The 22941-nt window shown below is 44.1% G+C and overlaps 1 protein-coding gene across 1 annotated transcript in view; it reads left to right on the plus strand.

Moving 5' to 3' along the window:
- Positions 1 to 22941, plus strand: part of EML3 (EMAP like 3) — an 89411-nt gene that overhangs the window by 57957 nt on the left and 8513 nt on the right. The window contains exons 10-19 of the mRNA XM_083164814.1: positions 1186 to 1287; positions 2740 to 2835; positions 3062 to 3196; positions 6822 to 6960; positions 11294 to 11445; positions 12868 to 12993; positions 14256 to 14387; positions 19889 to 19956; positions 20414 to 20502; positions 20644 to 20834. Coding sequence (XP_083020940.1) covers positions 1186 to 1287; positions 2740 to 2835; positions 3062 to 3196; positions 6822 to 6960; positions 11294 to 11445; positions 12868 to 12993; positions 14256 to 14387; positions 19889 to 19956; positions 20414 to 20502; positions 20644 to 20834 — 1230 coding nt within the window. The remainder of the gene's footprint in view (positions 1 to 1185; positions 1288 to 2739; positions 2836 to 3061; positions 3197 to 6821; positions 6961 to 11293; positions 11446 to 12867; positions 12994 to 14255; positions 14388 to 19888; positions 19957 to 20413; positions 20503 to 20643; positions 20835 to 22941) is intronic.

Below are 22941 nucleotides of genomic sequence, written 5' to 3' on the forward strand. Positions count from 1 at the left end.
GCCCATTTACCATAGGATCGCATACGCAGTGCTATTTGGGTGGGATCTACTGCCCAGGATCACATTGCTATCCTATGAGTGGGATGTACATGAAGGAAAGGAGCCCGTCCCTGCGATCTGAGCATGTGCGGTTAGTTCTGACCCCCGAGTGACCTGTGGTGACCGAACTGCCCCGCCGGCAGTGCAGTAAGTAGCCTTATAGCACACAACGAGCTACCGCCCTCAGAATGGACCCGGTACTGCCCGATATTGGTACATTGGGCAGCATCACATCCCCATAGAAACCTATGGGGGGAAGCGGCTGCGAGCAGGGCAGGAGGGATCGCAGCAGGGATCCGAGATTCCTGCTTGGGTCCCTCATCTTTGGATTTTTGGTGAATTAGTCGCACATATTCAACAGTAAATGGGCCCCTTGAGGTGGTACAGGAGCCCGAAGGAGTGAAGTATTTCCCCAAGAGAAGATGTGTACAGAGAGAAAGGGAGTGGGTGGGCAGAACGCTTGTGTGTAGAGAACTGGCATCAATAACAACATTCTACTGTACTTCCTGTCTCCAGAGAAACACATGCACTTCCCTGAAAGTGTTCTAATCTGGGAGGGATATAAAGCAAACACTCCAGAATGTTCAGTCAGTGTGCATAGTGTGCAATCCCAGAGTGTGGAAATTAACATGTTGAACTGAGGAGCTGGTTAAGCATTTTTTGTATTTAAGAAGATTACTTCTAAATTGGTTAATTGGCTAGAATCCCCAAACCAAAAATCTGCTGGTCTGGCTCTTTCATAGTGCTCTGGCTCTGCAGACAGGCGTAACAATAAATAGATTACTGCTTGAAAACAAAAGAGACAAGAGTCTTTCTGGCGTTCACATGTAAACAGCTGCATACAGTATATTGGTTGGGCTGCTGATTATGTTTCTAGATTGAGGAATGTGAGTTACTTACAGGTTTATTGTTGAAATTGTATATGCTGATCTCCATCATTGTTATGTGTAATGTGTCCTATTCAGTGAAGTGTTGCATTTAGAAATGAACAGTTTTTCCAATAAACATTGCTGTTCCATAATAGTACAGTGATCACTCGTACCACTGATGTCAATGCATGACCCATCTAGGCAGACAAGCATAAAAGACTTATAAAATGGTTATTTTTGGAGCATATACCTTATTCTTATGATTTTATTATTGCAGCCTATGGTGTTTATATGGGATTCATCGACACTTCAGATATTACATCAGATTGGTCTCGGATTCTTTGAAAGGGGTGTGGGCTGTCTTGCGTTCTCCACCCACGTAAGTCTAAGTAGTCAGAGATTAGTCCCTGTACATCCATTCATTGTCTCCAGAATTCTGTCAGATGGGTAATTCCCAATTCTTCCATCCTCTCATGGCTTATTTTATCTGTAATTTTCAGGGGTCAAGACTGTCCATCAGTCACAAGTTTGCAAATTGTTCTTTAGGTACTTGTGTAATAGCATGGCGCCCGTGACGTAGTTAGCGTAACGGCGCTGTCAGAATCAGCGTAGTGTTCGCGCGCCCAGCGTAGTCAGCGTATCTGTCAGATTCGGCGTAGTGTTCCTGCGGCCAGCGTAGTCAGCACCCCTGTCAGATTCGGCGTACTGTTGCTGCGGCCAGCGTAGTCAGTCAGCGTTACGCAGTTACCGTAGTCAGTCAGAGGTGAAAGTGAAGTGACTGCGTAATGACTGCAGAACCTGTCACAAAGTTAACCTGCCGCAGACAGAGGAGGAGTCAGTGTTTTTTTTTTCAGCATGTCGTCATTACTGTCTCAGATGTATGATATGGATGGTGTGAATGTGTTCCTGAAACACCCCCACTATCCACGCCAGCCCAAAGCCTGGCAAGTGCAGTGAGCCACACCAGGGGACGCGTTACGCGTCCTCCCGATTTGTTCGTACCCCCACTATCCACGTCGGCGTGGAGTTGATTTTATAAAGTGTGGCGAGCGTAGCGCGCCATCGAGCCCGAAGTGTGGCAAGTGGACGCGGATTACTTCACATATATTCCGCGTCCGCTCACCACGCTTCGGGCTCGGTGGCTCGCTGCGCTCGCCACACTTTATGAAATCAACTCCATGCCGACGTGGATAGTGGGGGTATGAACAAGTCTGGAGGACGCGTAACGCATCCCCTCACGGGGCTCGCTGCGCTTGCCATGCTTCGGGCTGGCGTGGACAGTGGGGTTTTCAAATGGAAGCATTTGCCAAATTAATCCCAAACCGATGGACAATAGGTGAAAAGCGGTATCCTTTCTCAGTACTAAGTACTTAAACCCACTTAAATACACCAGGTATAATTTCCTGTAAACCCTTCTGCTTATTGGGAATAAGTACACAAAACTTGGTATAAATTTGCATGCCGCAGGGAGATGGAAGCCTCCCTGCCTGCGCCGGAGGCTGTGTGGGGGGTAGAAGGACTCCCGGGGACACAGGCAGCACAAGCTGCCCCCTGGGGAGAGCTGGCAGGGGCGCTACGCTGACTATGCTAGGCAGCCGTTGGCAGGTGTGCTATGCTGACTACGCTAGGTAGCCGTTGGGCTACGCTGACAACGTAGCTTAGCCTACGCTGAAAATGTAGCATAGCCGGGCGCTGTGAATTTACACAAGTACCATTCTTTATATGTAATTCTTTAGGAATTAGCACTATTTGACCACATAAACCCTGACTTGTTTTTATTGTGTTGTGTTCTTTTCATAAACATCTTACATATATCCAAATCCCTTTATAGGACTCTGGTTTATACCTATGTGTTGTAGATGACTGCAATGAACATGTGTTATCTATCTGGGACACAGCAAAAGGGAACAAGATTGCGGAAACAAAGGTCTGTTACTGTATTGTGGGTACAGTAATGGGAGCATAAGCAGCGCCTTGTGTGCAGATTGTATTAAAAGCAGTGACAGGCCTGGTCTGTTTTACATGAGCAGTGACATTTTCTTCTGAATTGTTTTTCATGTGTTTGAAATGTTCCCTCTATCACGTGTCCTGTTGTCTGCAGTATTTATTATGTTTTTTTCTCTAATTAAATGTGTGTGTGTTTTTTTTTCAAGTGCACAAATGAGCCAGTGTTGTGTGTGGCTTTCAATCCTGTGGACAGCTTTTACATTGTCACTGTAGGCAAGTCACATATACACTTTTGGAGCTGGAGTGGTTCTTCTCTTACAAAGAAACAAGGCATTTTTGGGGTAGGTGTTTACTGTAACTACAACTCATTAAAACTTAATGTTTTGCATATACTAAGTATTTGTCAATGGGTCATTATAGCTTTTCTGGTTCCTACACTGCTTCTCCTACTGTCAAATCCATGGCTACTATTTTGGTTGTAGAAAAGACTTTTCAGATTCCTTGGGGGAAATTGACTAAGATAGGCGTTATTTTCCAGATAGAATGTTGCTAAGGGCAACCAATCAAAATCTACTTAGTTATTTAGCACCTTCTAGAAGATAATCGCTAGAATCTGATTGGTTGCTCATAGAACTCCCATCTTAGTAAATTCCCCCCTTAATTTTGATGTTTTGTGTGTGGTTTTGTTTGTATATTTTGGGGGAGGAGCTTATTTTATCATTTTAGTTTTCTTAATATTTTTCTGTGATTACCGTAACAATATCCGTGCCAGTGCCATGTATTCTAATATTCTAGCATTTCATCTATGACCTTTGTACAAAAGCTCTTCCTTTTTCTTAACTTTCAGATTTCTTTTCTCTAATCTCCAAGTGAGTACACTTGTTCTCGAGCTCCGCTGATTTTAAAAAAATACTGCCCTCCTGAACTATGGGCCTAATTCAGAGCTGGTTGCTGTAGTACAAATTTGCTGAGGACTGCATTCAGATAGCCGCTGGCCAGACAGGGTAAAATACCACCCTGTACAAGTCTGGGAATGATCTGGGAATGGATCACAGATCTGCAAATCTATTCTGAACTCACTATCAATGATTTTGTGCGTACCTTTGACCCTTCCACAACTCTGCGACAGAGACAGGCTGATCAAGGCCAGAACTGACGTCACACACCCTACATTAAAATGCCTGGACAAGCCTGCGCTTTTTCTAATACTCCCAGAAAACGTCAGGTTTCCAGCCGCAAACACAAACTGTGAGGGGATCACGGCTAGATTCATTGCTGTTTTTGTCGCAGTTTAGTGTTGCGCATATGCGCCATGATCTGTACACAAGTGAAGTTGTTAGATAATTGATAGGATTGCGAATTCGCACAACATTGATCAGGTCTGAATAACCCCCAATATTAGTGAATTTGCTTTGTTTGAATCGCCTTGAACCATTCTGTACTCTAAGCTGTACATGTCTAGTTTCTGAAGTCCTTCCTCATCTCTTATATATTTGGCTACATCTGTCACTCAAAGTGTGTCTGAAGCTGTAACGCTGGGTGGAGCCTCTGACTCACATGACTGACTCACACGACAGAGAACCAGACCAGTGAGCCCACAGACAGTGCCACACTCCCTCTGCCTCTCCATGTTACACAGTAAAGACACAGCTACACACCAGACACACCAGGTGAGCGCCCCACACCTCCATACCTCCCAACACGACCCTCTCCAGGAGGGACAGAATGCTCTGTTTGTGGACTTCCATCTTAATTTATGATTGTCATCACCTGTTTTAAACAGGGTAATTGATAAGAAAGGTGTTTAAGCACAGGTGATGGTAATCCATAAATTAAGAAGAAAGTCCAGAAACAGAGCAATGTGTCCCTCCCCCCCATTCACGGCAACCCCATGATTAAATGGCACATGCAAAACACTGACATGGCTATGGTCGACAATGAAAAAGGTTGACATGAGTTTTTGAAGATTTATTTTTCACTTTTTCAATGTTTTCATATTTATTCTCATGTGTCGACATGGACACCAATGAAATGCCACACTTATGTCAACATTTACATGTGTTGACCTTTCTGTGTTGATTTTTTCTTGTGGCGATTCGCGGCACCCCCCGGCGACCCCCCTCCCGCGATTCACAGCACACCCCCCCCAATTCGCGGCGACTCCCACGATTTGCGGCCCCACCCCGTGACACACCCCCTCCTGCGATTCGTGGCACCCCGCGACCCCCCCCTCCCACGATTTGTGCCAACCCCCCAGGCCCCCCCTTCCTCGCGGTACCCCCCACCCCCCGCGACCCCCCCTACCGCGATTCCCCCTGTCATTGCGGAAACCCCCCGCCCCTGCGACCCACCCTCCCACGATTCACTGCAACCCCCCGCGTCCCCCCTCCCACGATTCGCGGCATTCACACCTCTCCTCCCATGATTCGCGGACACACCTCACCTCCTCCCCCCCCCCCCCCACCCCCCGCTCGCGATTCACGGCAACCCCAGGATTAAATGGCACATGCAAAACACTGACACGGCTATGGTCGACAATGAAAAAGGTTGACATGAGTTTTTGAAGATTTATTTTTCTTTTTTGAATGTTTTCATATTCATTCTCATGTGTCGACATGGACACCAATGAAGTGCCACACTTATGTCAACATTTACATGTGTTGACCTTTCTGTGTTGATTTTTTTTGTAGCAATTTTTTTACAGTGACAACTATGTGCAAATCAACCTACACATCATCAACCAATTCTTTGTATAATATATAACACCTGTTCTGTTTTACTGTAGGTGTTTTAAGTCAGATCTTTTACTGCTACTATTACTGTTTATGTAAATGCATTCTGAATGACAGCAACATCCTACCATCCTTCTACAAGAATATATAACCAACTAGGTGATTTATCTCGCCCGTGCCCCCCCCCTCCCGCAATTCACGGACCCCCCGCGCACCCCCCCCCACGATTCACGCCCCCTCCCACGATTCACGTCACCCCCCGCACACACCCCCCTCCCGCAATTCGCAACCCCCCCTCCCGCAATTCACGCCCCCCTCCCACGCTTTGCGGACCCCCACCCTCTCCCGCGATTCGCGGACACCTGCGCCCCCTCCCTCCCTTGATTCACGGCACCCCCCACGCCCCTCCCACAATTCACGGCACCCCTAAGCCCCTCTTTAGTCCCCCGTATACTCACACACCCCTATCACTACCCAGCTTCCTGCTCTCCTGAACCGTAACTTCCACCACTTGGGAGTCGCTGACGCTGTGTTGCCCACATGCCCCTATCATGCCTCATAGCCCAGCCTCCTGCTCTCATGTACCTGAACTCCCACCCAGTAGGAGGAGACACTGACTCAGGGCCACCATCCTGTACTCCTGTACTGCCACACTGGACCCTCACCCACTGGCAGAAGCTGCACAGTATCTCCCACCCTCCTCTTTAGTCCCCCTTATGTCCACACACCCCTATAACTACCCAGCCTCCTGTTTTCCTGTGTCGTGACCTCCGCCAGTGGGGAGCCGCTGACTCAAAAACACCCTACTATACTATTGCACACACACACACACACACCTAAACAACATGCACACACAGCCCCCCCCCCCCACACCCACAAATGTCACTGTACCATCCACACTATCAATGTACATCTTACTCTGTAACCGCTTTTTAATTAAACAAAACAATACACACACCCCTCCACATCATATGCTCTCTATTTAACACATTTCACCTATAACTCAAGTTGCAATACAGGCATCTTTCATACAATTCTAACCATCTTTCTCATATACAAATGTTCACAAATTAAGGGGGCGCAGCCCCTTACGACGGTGTGAAGAGCGCCCGTAGGGCGCGATGAATCACCTAGTTATTAATAATTAATGTGGATTTGAAGATTCAGATTCCCAAACTGTCCACTTTTAAGGTCTACTGTATCTCAGGTGTTTGTATTTTTTTGATCCCTTTAGAAGTACAAAAAGCCCCGATATGTGCAGTGTTTGCTGTTTGATCGAACTGGTGATGTCCTCACTGGAGACTCAGAGGGTCAGATACTAACCTGGGGCAGAAGTGCAGCAGACACAAGGACATTGGGGAGAGGTGCAAAAGGTGAGCTAGCATGTATATGCAAAGTAACACAGAGATTTATACTAGAGAATACAACAGCCTTGTGCATTTGAGCTGTAAATGTTCTGTTCATGTTTGCTTTAGTTTCCTCTGTCACAGTAACCAATGATTATGTAGTCCAAGCATTCACAACCTTGTCAAAACATATGTTTTTCTTTGTCAAAATCTCTTTTTTTTTTTTTTAAAGAATGTTTTTTTTATTGTTGTCATCGAAAGGCAGATACATCATATGATAGGTATACACCAAAGATAGGGAACCTTCCAGCTGTTGTTGAACTACACATCCCAGCATACTTTAACAACATCTGGAGGGCCGAAGGTTCCCCATCCCTGGTATACACATTAGCAGTACCAAAGAACAGTACACATATTATGCCAGCAGGGCACATGTAAAATGAAAGAACAAAAACATATAAACAGACGATGAAAGCATCAAAAAATGTATGCCACCAGAAGACCCGCGCCAAAAGGGTTAACCAATCATTACAAATGGATGTTGCTAGGTTAGTATAAAATAAATAATATAGAAACACCAAGGTGACAAAACAAGAGGAGGGGGGGGGGGGGGTTTGGGGTTAGAGAGAATGAAAGAAAATACATTAGCAGAGACCAGCAGGAGGTGGTACCATACTTTATCAAAGGCAGCCATGGTGTCATTTTGCAAGTTCAAGATTTATTCCTTTGAGGTCGCAAAATAAACTCGACCGTGGAGGATTGTTAATCAGGTAGGCACTGTAAAGTTCCAGTTTTTGGCAATCATAGATTGTCTTGATGTTTGTTAACGTATTGTACTCGGAGACTCGAGTGCGCCAGAGACATACCTGTGATCTGCAAACCCAGATCCCATACTTGTTCTCAAAAAGACCCAATAATGGGGCAAGACCACCATCAATGTTCTGGGCCAGAATGGAGTGATTTAGATGTGGTTGGAGGTGCGGTTCTGTAGCAGATCGGTTGCATACTGTCAGTGATTGACAGGCTGCTGTCATCTGGGGGATGGGGTCCCACAACAAAGGCGTGTTGCCTCCATTTTGGGGGGAGTGTCGAGGAAGTTGAGATTTCATGGATTCTTGGTGGGAGCTGCAGCGGCTGGCTTGTGCATTTCCATGGGTCAGGCAGACAGCCGATGTTACAGGTGATCCAATGCCACATTCTAGGATGCCGTACAGATTACTAATGCAAGCAGAAAGTGACTACTTGTATCAGATTCCTCCTATTACAAGACTAGTGCATCGCTGCTACTTCCAAGGATGCAGCAGTGATATCATCTTCAACTACATCGGAATCAGATCCATAGTTTGGAAATGTTGCTTTTCCAACCTATTGAGTGTATGCAAAGGTGTTTAAATGGAGGCATCACTCGCCAAATGTAATAGGGTGGGAGAATCAGAAGGTGGAAGATTTTTCCTTTTTTTTTTTTTTTTTTTTTTTAAAGCAGCAATCAATTACATGGCAAAATCAACCTGGTTTTGCTATGTTAATGATTGCCGCTTTAAAAAAAAATGGGACCGCTCTCCAAAGCTCTCACTTTGTGATTCTATCACCCTATTACATTTGGCCCCATCTGTAGATGGAAAACTGAGCGTTAACAAAGCTAACAAATCTGCAGGTACAAATTGTGACACGAGGAGGACAAAGAGCAGTCAGTCTGTAGGTCCACAAATGTAATCAGGGCAAATTTATTCTCCACATGTTTAAACAGCTGCACAGAGCTCTGAGGTTCTAGAGCCTCCATAGCAGGGCTGGGCAACACCGGCCCTCCAGATGTTAATGAACTACACATCCCAGGATGCTTTGCATTAGTTTTGCTATGTGGCCATGCTGAAACTGATGCAAGGCATGCTGGGATGTGTAGTTCATCAACATCTGGAGGGCCGGTGTTGCCCAGCCCTGCTTTAGAGTGATCTACAGCTAAATCAAAAGCCATGACTAAGCAATTTTGACAAGTTGCACTGAAGTTTTTGTCGAAGCGATTTTGTCTAAATAATAATAGTCTGTGATCTAGTCAAAATTGCTTTGCCTGCACAGTCTATCTATGCTAGGAGATATTGACTTATCAGTATCTTAGATACCGATACGTCATTGGTATTGATGCATTTGTATCTAATACCCCTTTTACACCGCCGAAAAATCCGGGTCAGCGGCGGGTCAGACCCGGATCCGCGGCGGTGTAAATGGGGGGTATCCGTTTCCATTTACACGGGTCCTCTACCCAGGTCCTGACCTGGGTAGAACACGGATAGGACCCGTGTAAATGTCGGTGTAAATGGTCCCGCTGCGGGTGCAGGCACCCGCAGCGGGTCCACAGCGTGCAGCGCTGGGGAAGATGTTCCCAGCTGCTGCGGGAGGAGGGGGGTCCCTGCGGCTGCTGAGGAGAGGGGGGTACCTGTCAGCCTGCTGTGCTGGGGGTACGGGGTTGCTAGGGGTGCTGGGGGTACCTGTCCTGCCTGCGGTCGGATCTCAGCGGAGAAGATGATGTGCGCCGCTGCTGTATCACCCCCCCCCCCCCCCCCCCCCCCCCGCATCCGGCAGCCGGTCCCTGCGGCGTATGGAGTGTCAGTATCGGCGGTCCCTCCAGCGCATAGGAACTAGTACTAGTTCCCATGCGCCAGAGGGACCCCCGCCACTGACACTCCATACGCCGCACGCCGCAGGGACCGTCTGCCGGGGAGGGGGGGGGTGGTACAGCAACGGCGCACATCATCTTCTCCGCTGAGATCCGACCGCAGACAGGACAGGTACCTTCAGCACCCCTTGCACCCCCCAGCACCCCGGTACCCCCAGGTACACCAAGCACAGCAGGCAGGACAGGTACCCTCCGGCACCCCCAGCACCTTAAAAAAAAAAAAAAAAAACCACTTAACCTGGGTCAGCCCTGATATATATATATATATTATATTTCTATATATTATATATTTCTATATATATATATATATATATATTTCTATATATATATATATATATATTTTTCTATAAATATATATATAAAATATTATTTAAGGCAGGGCTGACCCAGGTTCAGTGTAAATGGTGCAGACCCAGGTCCGACCCAGGTCAAAGTGCTGTGTAAATGGGGTATAAAGCAGGGTCAGACCCTGGATACTCCAGCATTCAAAGACCAGGGTCCGACCAGGGTTTTTGGTGTAAAAGGGGTATAAGCAGGAGAAACACTAGGAGATTTTGGGTAACCTTCTATTTGATTTTGACTATCTAGTCAAAATCTTCTGCCAAAATCTCACCATGTGTACACCAATAAACTCTTATCTCTGCCTGCACTGTTGCAGTGATAAGCAGGATAGATGGCAGACTGTCTCGCCGTCCCCTACACCTTCTTGTAGCTTACACTCTCATCTGTTGCTCGGACCCTAAACTGTGCTTCTTTTTTTTATGGGTTCTGGAATATTCTAGCTTGTTTTAAGAAGGAATAGGAACATGATACATGGTTAGTCTAATTTATCTATAGATCATGAAACTCCTGTTTTAGAAATCCATTATTAACTTTGATTCAAGAATAATAAATAGTAAAACTGTTTCTGTTCCATTGCTGTTGGTTACAATTCATTTGTGCTGCCTGCACTGTGTTCTAAATATGTGTGTCTGTATAAGCCAGTGATGTACCATACATGGGTCTCTGAGCTACTTCCTACTTTGCTGGCATATTTGTGGACGATAGCTTGGCTGATAATATATTTTTGCAGATAATTTCTAATTTATTGAGTAAATATGTCAATTCAACATATTACTGAATATTGAGTGGCCTTTGTGACAGATAGAAAGGAGCCCAGTGCTTACTCCTATAGAGTTTCAGATTGCTCGTCAATAGTATGGGTTCTGTATACAGCCATTTCTTTATCACCACAACTGCTGTTCCTATCCGCACATAAGGGCCTTATTCAGATCTGAGCTCAGTACAAATGTGTTTGAAAAATGGGCAAAACCATGTGCAGTGGGGCAGATGTAACATGTGCACAGAGAGTTACATTTGGGTGGGGTGTGTTCAAACTGAAATCTAAATTGCAGTGTAAAAATAATGCAGCCAGTATATACCCTGCACAGAAACAAAATAACTCTCACAAATCTAACTCTCTCATGTTACATCAGCCCCACCTGCAGTGCACATGGTTTTGCCCATTTTCCGAACACATTTCTACTGAGCTCAGATCTGAATAAGGCCCATAATCCAGTTGAAGCGACACAAAAAAAAATTAAAATCTTTAATATTGAGATTATACCTATTGAACTGTTATCACTGTACCTTAATTTCTGTTGATGTTGATGTATTCACCTCATTATCCATAGTCTAATTCCTCCTCAGATACATACCAGATAGTACGTCACACACGTGCACATGATGGTAGCGTGTCCTCGCTTACTGCTCTCCGAGGGGGCCATGTTCTCAGTTCAGGAGGAAAGGACAAACGCTTGGTGTTATGGAGCGAGACACTGAGCCAGCTTAAGGAGTGTGAGGTAATATGTCACAATACGGCCTGGACAGTCCCAACAGTGACCGTATACATGCATAAGCAGCATATTGTGGCACCAAATTATGTTACACAGCAGCACAGAATCCCAGCAGGGACTGTATAACATTCATAAGATGGATATTGTGAGACTATGGGCCTTATTCCAGTTCACTCTTTCTATGGCTCCTCGCCCGCTGCTGGAGTACTGGCAGTTGGGATTCCGACGTTGGTCCAATGACCATCGGAATCCCAACTCTTGGACCCCCATACCACACTCCCAGTATAACATCCATGAGCAGGATATGGTGGGACTGTATAATATTACACAGCAATACAGAGTCCCAACAGTGACTGTATAACATCCATCAGCAGGATATGGTGGGACTGTATTATATTACCCAACATTTTCAGTGTTTTGCGCGTGAACATTATCCTATTTTTAACAGCGTTTGGAATATATGTATTTTGGTTAATTTTTGGGGGGAATTCAATTAGCTACAGGGTTTACTGTATAACTTTCTACACAAATCCTATACAGCAGGGGTGGCCAAACCTGTCGTCAAGATCTACCAACGGTGCATGTTTTCCAGGCAACCTGTGGATCTATAGTAGGAATGAATGCAGCAGGTTTGAAAATGTGACCGTTAGTATTGACTACAGCTGTGCACCAGCTAGGTGATGTGGAAAACATGGACCGTTGGTAGATCTCGAGGACCGGTTTGGCCACCCCTGCTTTACAGTATATAGGTTAGGTGATGGATAGCAGACTCAGAATTTTAAAACACATTTATTTACTGAATTAGCCTTTTTCCCGCATGGTAAAACATATGTAAATGCATTAAACCCTCTGATACAATTTGTAATCTAATGGAGCTCCCCACACGTTACTGCAGAGGGGTGCAGCTAACACAGAATCAGGGGAAAATCCCTGTCTCCTGGGTATCAGTGCACAGGCTTCCCGCAGATAACTAATCAGTCAGCGTGAAAGAATAGCTGCGGGGTAGACACGGTATATTTGTAATGATCCCCTTTGTATGTTTGTAATTAGAAGTAGTACCGCTGCCATCGCTTTCTTATTTAAACACCAAAAAATATTTGCCAATGGCATAAATGCAGCAGTGTCCCCAGTAGGCAGATGGTCATGAGAAAACATGACACAACTTAGCACAATTAAGAAAGTGTCAGAACTAGGGGTCACAAATACATATATTTTTTTAAAGAAATGGGGCGTGGCTATAAGTAGATTGAAGAAATCTTCATGAAAGTATATCGTACACCCACATAGACCCATCCAAGTAATGATTGCTATGTCCAAACCTATCATGTACTTGGTAATGTTTCCATGCGTCATGGCCAGATTGCGTTATGCTGGAAGAGTGTTTTAGTAGCAGTTTGCTCAATCACATTTCTCCATTGTCCTATACAGATTCCTGAGCAGTTTGGGGCTGTGCGTTCCATTGCAGAGGGCATTGGAGGAGAACTGTTGGTTGGTACAGCGAAGAATGCATTATTGAAAGGGTCTCTGGAACAGGGATTCACCCCAATTATACAGGTTTGAATAGTACATTTGTATGATTTTAGGAAATACCTATGCAAAAACATGGCTGTAGTTCAAGAGAGAAGTGACATGCCCGACTCTTGACATATGAGAATCCTGTATCATACTACAGATGTGGTCCCAAACTGGTCCCAGACAATGTAGGATTCTTTGGATTTAAAATGCGGCTGGGGGTTAGTACCACCTAGTACTAATGTATGAGATGCGACTGCAGCCAGGATTGTGTTTCCTGACTAGTTCCCATCCCATACGTCAGTACCATCCCGCTGCCTCCTCCTCGTCTAATGGAGGAAATCTGTTCTGTACATGTGCAAAACTGATGGCCTAATTCTGCTGAGCCCCCTTGGAGTGATGTTGTGGTCTGTGACCACCAGCAGCATTCCCAAAATCATGCACCAGAATGCTGTGCGGACAACACTAGGGCACATGTGCCTAAACCAATAGTGGGGGTAGTAAACTTGGGGTCCACTGAAACTAGAGGGGAGGTGGAGGAAGGGGGCTCTGCAAAGGGGATATATTTATGCTAGGGTCTGCTAGGGTGGTGGGGGTTGGTAATGCAGGGATCTTATGTGTTGGAACGGGTATTTTTTAATGTATAGTTGTAAGTTGCATTACAATGTATGCCTATGGAAACTGCAATATATTTTAAACTTTATTAAATAAATGTCAGTTAAGTGGTTAGAGACTAGCTGTACCCAGGACTACAATGTACTTACCGCCAGTGATCCCCTATTCCTGTGAGTTCTCCAATTGTTGTGACAGTACTGTATGTGCAGGAGATCTTCCATCTTGCTTGGGGCAGATGTGTTAAATACCCAGCTATATTGTTCCTATCCCTATGAGAGTCTTATTAATATCTGTGTTAAATTGACTTAATTCATTCTTATATAGTGCACACATATACCTCAGCGCTTTATGAAACATTCACATCAGTCCCTGCCCCAGAGGATCTTACAGTCTACAGTATATTCCCTAATGCATATACATGCACACATATTCATTCTTGGGTTATTTTTTTGTTGGGAGCCAATTTACCTACCAGTATATTTTGGATTGTGGGAGGAAACTGGAGTACCCGGAGTAAACCCACGCAAGCACGGGGAGAATATACAAACTCCGCACAGTTAGGGCCATGGTGGGGATAGAACCCATGACCTCAGCACTGTGAGGCAGTAATGCTAACCATTACACCATTCGTCTGTGCTATTACTAAAACATTTTTTTCCTATTTTGTACTGAATATTATCATTTTACAGGGGCACATTGATGAATTGTGGGGATTGGCCACACACCCCTCTCAGAACATCTTCCTGACTTCTGGGCATGACAAGCAGCTGTGTATCTGGAATGGTAATGAACATACCCTGAGCTGGGCATGTATACTGGAGGTGAGGCACAGCTGCTTAAATACAGATTTAAGGGAAATACTCGCGAGCTCCGAAACGTTTTGTTACCTGCACATGGAGAATAAATATTCCTATTGGATTTCACCACTTTCTACAGTCTCTGAGTGCCGCTTACTCCCGCTGTATGTATATATATATATCTATATATATATATATATATAAAAGCGGGTAAACGGACCAGCACTCTCCTTAAGTTCTTTAAATGTGGCTGCGTGCCTTTGCCAGAATACATACACAGCAGGGTTTCTCCTCCTCCAAGAAAAGTTGAAACGACACGTCACTGCAGCAAATGAACAATTCTTTATTAGAGCCTCAACGGCTCGTTTCGGGGCATCAGCCCCTTTCTCAAGAGGCAAACAGAATAGCTTACAAGCAGCAAGATGACACAGTATCACACATGTCTTTACCTTTTAAATGTTTCAAACAGGCGCCAAATCAGTTGCATTCACGTGGAAATCAGCACAGCTGCGCTCCGTCAGGCACCGGCCGATGACGCGTACGGCTCACACCCGCTGCGTCATCACCATAGTAACCCGACAAGCGTCCCGGCCTGACACTGACAGCGCGGCTCCCACCCGCGCTGCCATAGCAACAGGACGCTGCTCAGCTGATTGCCGCACACAATGAAATATCCTGTGTGAGCAATCGGCTGTCAGTTCTCTGCAGCCAGACAGACCTCAGCAGCTCACACCTGCTTAGTCAAGCCCCTGTCATCGAACTCACAGCCTATGCTCAAAACACAGTGATGCGCCTGTGTAATAAATACCTTCATATAGTAATTCATCAAAATCAAACATATTTTAACATGTTTTATATCACATAAATACATGAATAGAGAATGGTTCTTTGCTGTACATTTATTAATCAACAAAGCGAACTGAGAGAAACAAAAAATATATATCATAAACCCACAGATATTAACTGGATGGTTACTTCACAGAAGCTGGACCGGTACGCTTATATCACACCAAGTGGCTCTCACTCACCAGGATAGATAGTAGCTAATACCAGAGCAGCCAATGGAAACCATTCAGTTACAGCATCGTGGGCACCAGTACATCCATATAAATCAAAAACCATATTGTGAACGGAAAAACACCCAAAGTGATAGAATAATTATTCACTATCACTTTGGGTGTTTTTCCGTTCACAATATGGTTTTTGATTTATATGGATGTACTGGTGCCCACGATGCTGTAACTGAATGGTTTCCATTGGCTGCTCTGGTATTAGCTACTATCTATCCTGGTGAGTGAGAGCCACTTGGTGTGATATAAGCGTACCGGTCCAGCTTCTGTGAAGTAACCATCCAGTTAATATCTGTGGGTTTATGATATATATTTTTTGTTTCTCTCAGTTCGCTTTGTTGATTAATAAATGTACAGCAAAGAACCATTCTCTATTCATGTATTTATGTGATATAAAACATGTTAAAATATGTTTGATTTTGATGAATTACTATATGAAGGTATTTATTACACAGGCGCATCACTGTGTTTTGAGCATAGGCTGTGAGTTCGATGACAGGGGCTTGACTAAGCAGGTGTGAGCTGCTGAGGTCTGTCTGGCTGCAGAGAACTGACAGCCGATTGCTCACACAGGATATTTCATTGTGTGCGGCAATCAGCTGAGCAGCGTCCTGTTGCTATGGCAGCGCGGGTGGGAGCCGCGCTGTCAGTGTCAGGCCGGGACGCTTGTCGGGTTACTATGGTGATGACGCAGCGGGTGTGAGCCGTACGCGTCATCGGCTGGTGCCTGACGGAGCGCAGCTGTGCTGATTTCCACGTGAATGCAACTGATTTGGCGCCTGTTTGAAACATTTAAAAGGTAAAGACATGTGTGATACTGTGTCATCTTGCTGCTTGTAAGCTATTCTGTTTGCCTCTTGAGAAAGGGGCTGATGCCCCGAAACGAGCCGTTGAGGCTCTAATAAAGAATTGTTCATTTGCTGCAGTGACGTGTCGTTTCAACTTTTCTTGGAGGAGGAGAAACCCTGCTGTGTATATATATATATATAGATATATATATATATATATATATCCTTTTTAAGGTTAGGAAATGTAATTTTTGTCATGCAGACCTAAACGGACACCACAAATAAGCTTTCTTAGTTTAGATAAAAGGGGCCCATTTATCATGGATCGCATTTATAATGCGATTTGGGCGGAATGTTACCGCCCAGGATTCCATTGTAAAATGCGATCCTACAGTATCACAGGGATGTAATATCCATGACGCGCAGGGACAAGGCTCCGAAATTGTCTTCTTGCTGCGCCAACAAGAAGACAATCTTCCTTTTCCTATTATCTGATTGCATTATTAAATTTGATTTGTGATATTGTCTCATTTGGGCCTATATATATATATATATATATATATATATATATATATATATATATAAGTGCTCTTGCACCAACCTGTGCAGATTTCCCAGTTCTCTTTTCCCTCTTCATGAATGGGTTTGAAAAATGACAGGTAGGAGCTGACTGCATTATAACTGGCCACTATATCACTTCATCAGGTTTAATGCATCTTCCCCTGTGTGCCTAGACACCCTGGGGTGCCTCAATACACTTGGAGGAATGCCACAGATTGGTGGTCCAGGACCAAAACCAATTATTTATGGTCAAGCTGATAGGAAAAAACAATGCTAGTGGCTTCCAATCATAAAATATTTGGACAAATAGAACCACAACTATGTCTACCATCACAAAAAAGAACCCATTAGAATGGCAGTTAAGCAACGTTTACCGACATTATTTATATCATTTGATATATCAATAAGAAACTTATGGATTGAGGGTTCCTTGAAAAACTGCGGATACTCGAGGTTGCTGGGATTCAAAAAAAGTTTGGTTTGACAGTTGCATCAGGATTTGCAGACCAGGGATAGCGTTGCACTAATAATCATTAAATAAAAGTGGACATATTTCTTCCCTTTATGTCAGCAGAAGTTGGCTAAAAACAAGTTTCAGCAGATGTCCAGAAAGCATTTTTATGTACTGAAAAAATACTGACTTTTGCAAAACTGCTGCGATGGTGTAACTGCACTTTGACATCTAGATTAATTTGCACTATTAGAGTCCCTTTAATAGTAGAAATGCAAGAATATACAAACATAAAACAATCTAATTAAAAAGGTGCAAAGAAATATAGTCCTGTATCTTCTAATGAGTTATTTAAAGTATATATATATATATATATATATATATATATATGCGACTTCAATGAGTAATTTAATATAAGAGTTTGAGATAACATCTTTACTTTTGTCAACATGCTCGTTTCTGCCACAGAACATTACCCTTAAGTGCTGGCACTGACGTAATTCCGAAAGCTCAGTGGGCCATGCTCCAGACTGTGTCTGGGAGGGAGAAGGTGCATTTGCCAATATAAATATCTGCTGCAGTGTTTTTCTGATCCATAAATGACCCACATTGTTTGAAAACAGCAGCAATAGATTTAAGGGTGTGTTCCATGTAAAATGGAGATGCTGGATTACTAGTGTGCACAGATTTTTGCTCGAAAAACAGGGCAAGAACATGTCTCAATACAAAACTCAATACTGGAAAAAAAAATTGTATGTGCATTTAATTAACTTTAGTTGCTTTGAAAGGAAATAAACATAAACATTAATAAGACAGACCCCAATATGGAATAACATCAGCATTGGCAAGTGATAGTTGGGCATGACCTGCACAGTATGAAGACAACAGGCAAGAACATACATTTAGAGTTGTGTTTTGCATTACAAAGACACCACAAAAACAAATTAAGGGAGTTATTCTGGTTCACTCGCAAAGGCAAATTCACTCTAATGGACAAAACCATTGCACTGCAGGTGGGACTGATGTAACATGTGCAGAGAAAGTTAGATTTGGGTGGGGGGTGTACTTCAAACTGATCTATATTGCAATGTAAAAATGAAGCAGCCAGTATTTACCCTGCACAGAAACAATATAACACCCATATCTAACTCTGCACGTTACATCAGGATACGGTTATTGGGTCACCAGCAAGTAGTTCGACAAGCATTAGGTCATTACCATTAGGTCCACATGACTTAAGGTCAACATATGGGAAGGTTGACATGACTTAAAGTCAACATGGGTTAGGTCGACAGGGTCATTAGGTTCACATGGGGAAGGTCGACAGTGAAAAAGATTGATATGGGGGTTTTTTACTTTTTTTTTTTAGCCAACATGTGCCGACAGGCGGTATTTCATGCCCTACATCCATTAGGCCATGGTGGGAGAATAGAATAGTGTGCCCGAAGCATGGCGAGCCGGCTGCAGTGATACATTTCGGTGTCGACACGACATGTGCTGACAGGCGGTATTTCATGCCCTACCATCCACTAGGGCATGGTGGGAGAATAAAATAGTGTGCCGAGCATACCATGCCCGAAGCATGGAGAGCCATGCGAGGGAACGCGGTAGTACGTTTCGGTGTCCATGTTGACACGACATGTGCCGACAGGCGTTATTTCATACGGTGGGAGAATATAATACTCTTACTCTCTGCACATGTCGCAGTGCAGCATGGGTTTTTGTCCATTTGAGAAATATTTTGCTTTTGCCGTCCATGCAGAATCAGGCCCTATATTCCCTACCACATGTACCCACACACATTCACGTTATGGTCAATTTGTTTGGAGCCAATTAACCTACCAGTAAATTTTTGGAGTGTGGGAGGAAACTGTAGTACCCACACAAAACGCACACATGCATGGGATGAACATACAAACTCCACATTGTTAGGGCCATGGTGGGAATCTAACCCATGACCTCAGTGCTGCCCGCATACTCAACTGAAAAGGCAATGGTAAAAAAATTGGCACACATACAAATTAACATGTCAGAAAGATAAGTCTCAATGGGTGAGATTTAATAGGATGAGAGATTCAGAAAGTGAGAGATTTGGGATGAAATCTCCAGGGTTTTTTTAAAGCGGCAATCATTCAAAATCAAACTGGTTTTGCAGTGTAAATGATTGCCGCTTTAAAAAACCCTGGAGATTTCATCCCAAATCTTTCAGAATTTCTAATCCTATTAAATCTCACCCATAAAGTCATTTTTAAATAATAGAGATAGCGTTTTTAGTTTGGTGGAATGCTCTGCCTGTGGCGGTTCATAGGTGCTGAATGGGTTTAATAATACTTGTAAGTAAGATTTGAATGAATATAGGTGAATACCTCGCAGCTTGATTGAAGGATGGATGCAGTGTATGGTACTGAGAAGTTAGAGGTTGCTCTTGCACTGATGTGAACAGTAGGTGTAGACTAGAGGCTGTCTGGACACAGAGCTGTTCTGCCATTGTGAATATTAGCTGGAATTACAATAATGATGTTAGCAGACTGGGAGCTACCAATATTGGTGGAAATGTCAGTGATAGTTTCTACACATTATGCCAAATTATGTAAAATATGGATATATAGATGTGGTAAGAGATGGACAGACTTCATTATTTTTCTGTTGTCATAGGATCATGGTTTGTGTGCAGATTTCCACCCCAGTGGCAGAGAAGCATGTGTGGGTCTGAGCACAGGAAAGTAAGAAGAAAAATTTTATTTGTTCATACATTTTCTCCTTCATGCTTTTCTTCATCTTTCCATTGCTGCCCTTTATTTATAAGATCTGCTCTCAGCTGCTTCTGTCTGCTTTGCTTTACTGCTCTTAAGTTGCCCATACATGTCCGATGTACGGGTATGATGGGATGCTCGCTCCTGCGCACATCCCACAGCACATAAAGTATGTGCTGCCCGTACTTTTTGAACTAGATTGCATTGCATCTAGTATAAAACACATGGTGCTTTGGCACATTGCATACGTTTTGAACTAGATACGATACCATCTAGTTTAAAATGCATGGTGGGCATCGCACTGTGTATGGGTGTCATTCCCTAAAATATTGTTTTCTTTCACTGTTTCCATATCTGGTGGTGTCCTCTCTCACCTACTCCCTTCTCTTTATTGTCTATCACAGAGTCAGATGTCTCTCCTTTGCAGGTGGCTGGTCCTGGACATGCAGTCTCACAGTATTCTGTCTGTGCACTCTGATGGCAATGAGCAGCTATCTGTGGTCAGATATTCTCCAGGTGAGAGGAGAGTTCAGCTTTGAGGAAAGGCCTTCTCTGTCAGTGCACAATATGCCTCATATTTCATCGTCATTGTACGTTACAGAGCACTGTAGTGTACATACAGACGCAGTAGTTCTCCTAACCCACTCTATTTTACAGATGGAAATTTCCTAGCTATTGGATCCCATGATAACGTCATCTACATATACAGCACAGGCCAGAGAGAACGCAAGGGGGATTATTCAAGAGATGGCTCTTTAGAGGAAAAAGACAGTTCTCAAGAAGAGGGAGAAGGCGATAGCTTCGTGTCTGAGCGAGTACAGCGCTACTTGCGATATGGAAAGTGTGTGGTGAGAGACCATGCTCACAGTCTCATACCTATTATTTATTTACAGTTACAGCAACGGAATCTGCTGCGCTATATAATTGTAGACAGAGATAAACAAACTGGGTAACAACAGACAGACTTGGAGGTAGGAGAGCCCTGCTGCAAGCTTACAATCTATAGGGACATAGGAGGTGAACACAAGGACAGGCACCAGAAATAGCATAGCAGTCCCACCAAGTTGCAAGTCCAAAAGAAAAGCTATATAATATAAGTGCCTAAGAGGGTTTTTTACTTGTGGTACTTACATATGATAGGCTTGCCTGAAGAGGTGAGTTTTCAGGAAACGCTTGAAGGTTTGGAGGCTAGCGGACAGTCTTATTGTGCATGGAAGGGCATTCCATAGGATATGAGCAGCCCGATGAAAGTCCTATGGGAGCTAGTGATACGTGCAGAAGAGAGACGCAGATCTTGTGCAGCGAGGAGTGGTCCAGTTGGGAGATATTTTGAGATAAGTAAAGAGATATATGCTGGTGCAGTATGGTTAACAGCTTTATATGTGAGTATTTTATATTGAATACGGTAAGTTACAGGCAACCAATGGAGGGAATGGCAGAGCGGATCAGCAGACGATGAGCGCCTTGCTAGGGAGGTCAGCCTAGCGGCAGCATGTTGACTGGATTGCAGTGGTGAGAGTCTATTCTTGGGAAGACCAGTTAGGAGACTATCGCAATAATCCATGCGGGATATAATGAGTGCATGGATTAGATATTTAGCAGTGTCTTGTGTAAGATAGGGTTGTATTTTGCATATGATTTTTAGATGCATGTAACATGATTGAAACAGAATGAATGTGGGGATCAAAGGACAGTTCAGTGTCAAGGATGACCCCTAGTCAATGAGCTTATGGGGTAGGGTAAATTGTCGAGTTGTCAACAGTAATGGAAATATTAGGATGGTAACTGGTCTTGGCTGGTGGAATGTAATTAATTCCGTTTTGGAAACATTGAGTTTGAGGTGGTGAGAAGACATCCAAGATGAGATGGTTGAGAGGCATTCAGAGACTTGGCCCACAACCACTGGTGACAACTCTGGGGTTGATAGATAGATTTGAGTATCGTCCGCATACAAGTGATACTGATATCCGAAAGAGCTGATTAGTTTGCCAAGAGTTGAGGTATAGATTGAGAAAAGCAGAGGACCTAAAACTGAGCCTTGAGGAACTCCAACTGACAGAGGTAGTGAAGAGGAGGTAGAGTCAGAGAAGCGGACACTGAAAGAGCGATCAGATAGGTAGGGTGAGAACCAGGAGAGGACTGTATCATTAAGACCTAGGGATTGTAGTGTTTGTATGAGAAGAGTGTGATCAACAGTGTCAAATGCAGCAGAGAGATCTAGAAGAATGAGTAGTGGGTAATAGCCTTTAGACTTAGCAGTGACCAGATCATTCAACACTTTAGTCAGTGCTGTCTCAGTGGAGTGTTGAGAACGAAAGCCTGACTGATCTATAGAGTGAGAGCGTTAAGAAAGTGTGTGAGGCGAGAGTAGACAAGTCTCTCGAGTAGCTTGGAGAGGCATCGGAGCTGAGAGATAGGACGGAAGTTAGAGAGAGTTACGGTGCGTACACACGCTGAGTGACCATATTGCCAGTGATTGGAGTGTGCACCAGCCATAAACCGCCGGGTGCGCGCTCCCGTTTTTAGCCCCTAAATGGTCCTCTGACCAGCGACTTCCACTGCCTCTTCTCCCGGTCGCAGATGAAAACGGGACACTGAGCAATATGATTGCTGAGCAATATATTGCCCCGTGTGTACGCACCTTTAGGGTCAGAATTGTCTTTTTTCCAGAATGGGAGTAATCACTGCATGTTTGAACAGAGAAGGAAAAGTGCCTGTAGGAAGAGAGAGATTGCAGATTTTAATGACTTGTGTAGGTAAAGGACCAAGGGGAGAGGTAGTGGAGTAGGAGGATAAGAAGAGTGTGGATACTTCTCTTCATTTGAGCCCACACATTAAAAGTAAGTGCCAGGTGGGGAAGTAAGTAGGTTAGAGGCTGCAGTGGAGCATACCATTTCATCCTGGATGTTATCAATCTTGTCCTTAAAGTAGGAGGCAAGTTCTTGTGCACTGATG

Source organism: Crinia signifera, chromosome 11 (genome assembly GCF_055691185.1).
Source record: "Crinia signifera chromosome 11, ASM5569118v1, whole genome shotgun sequence".
In the NCBI taxonomy this organism is placed as follows: domain Eukaryota; kingdom Metazoa; phylum Chordata; class Amphibia; order Anura; family Myobatrachidae; genus Crinia; species Crinia signifera.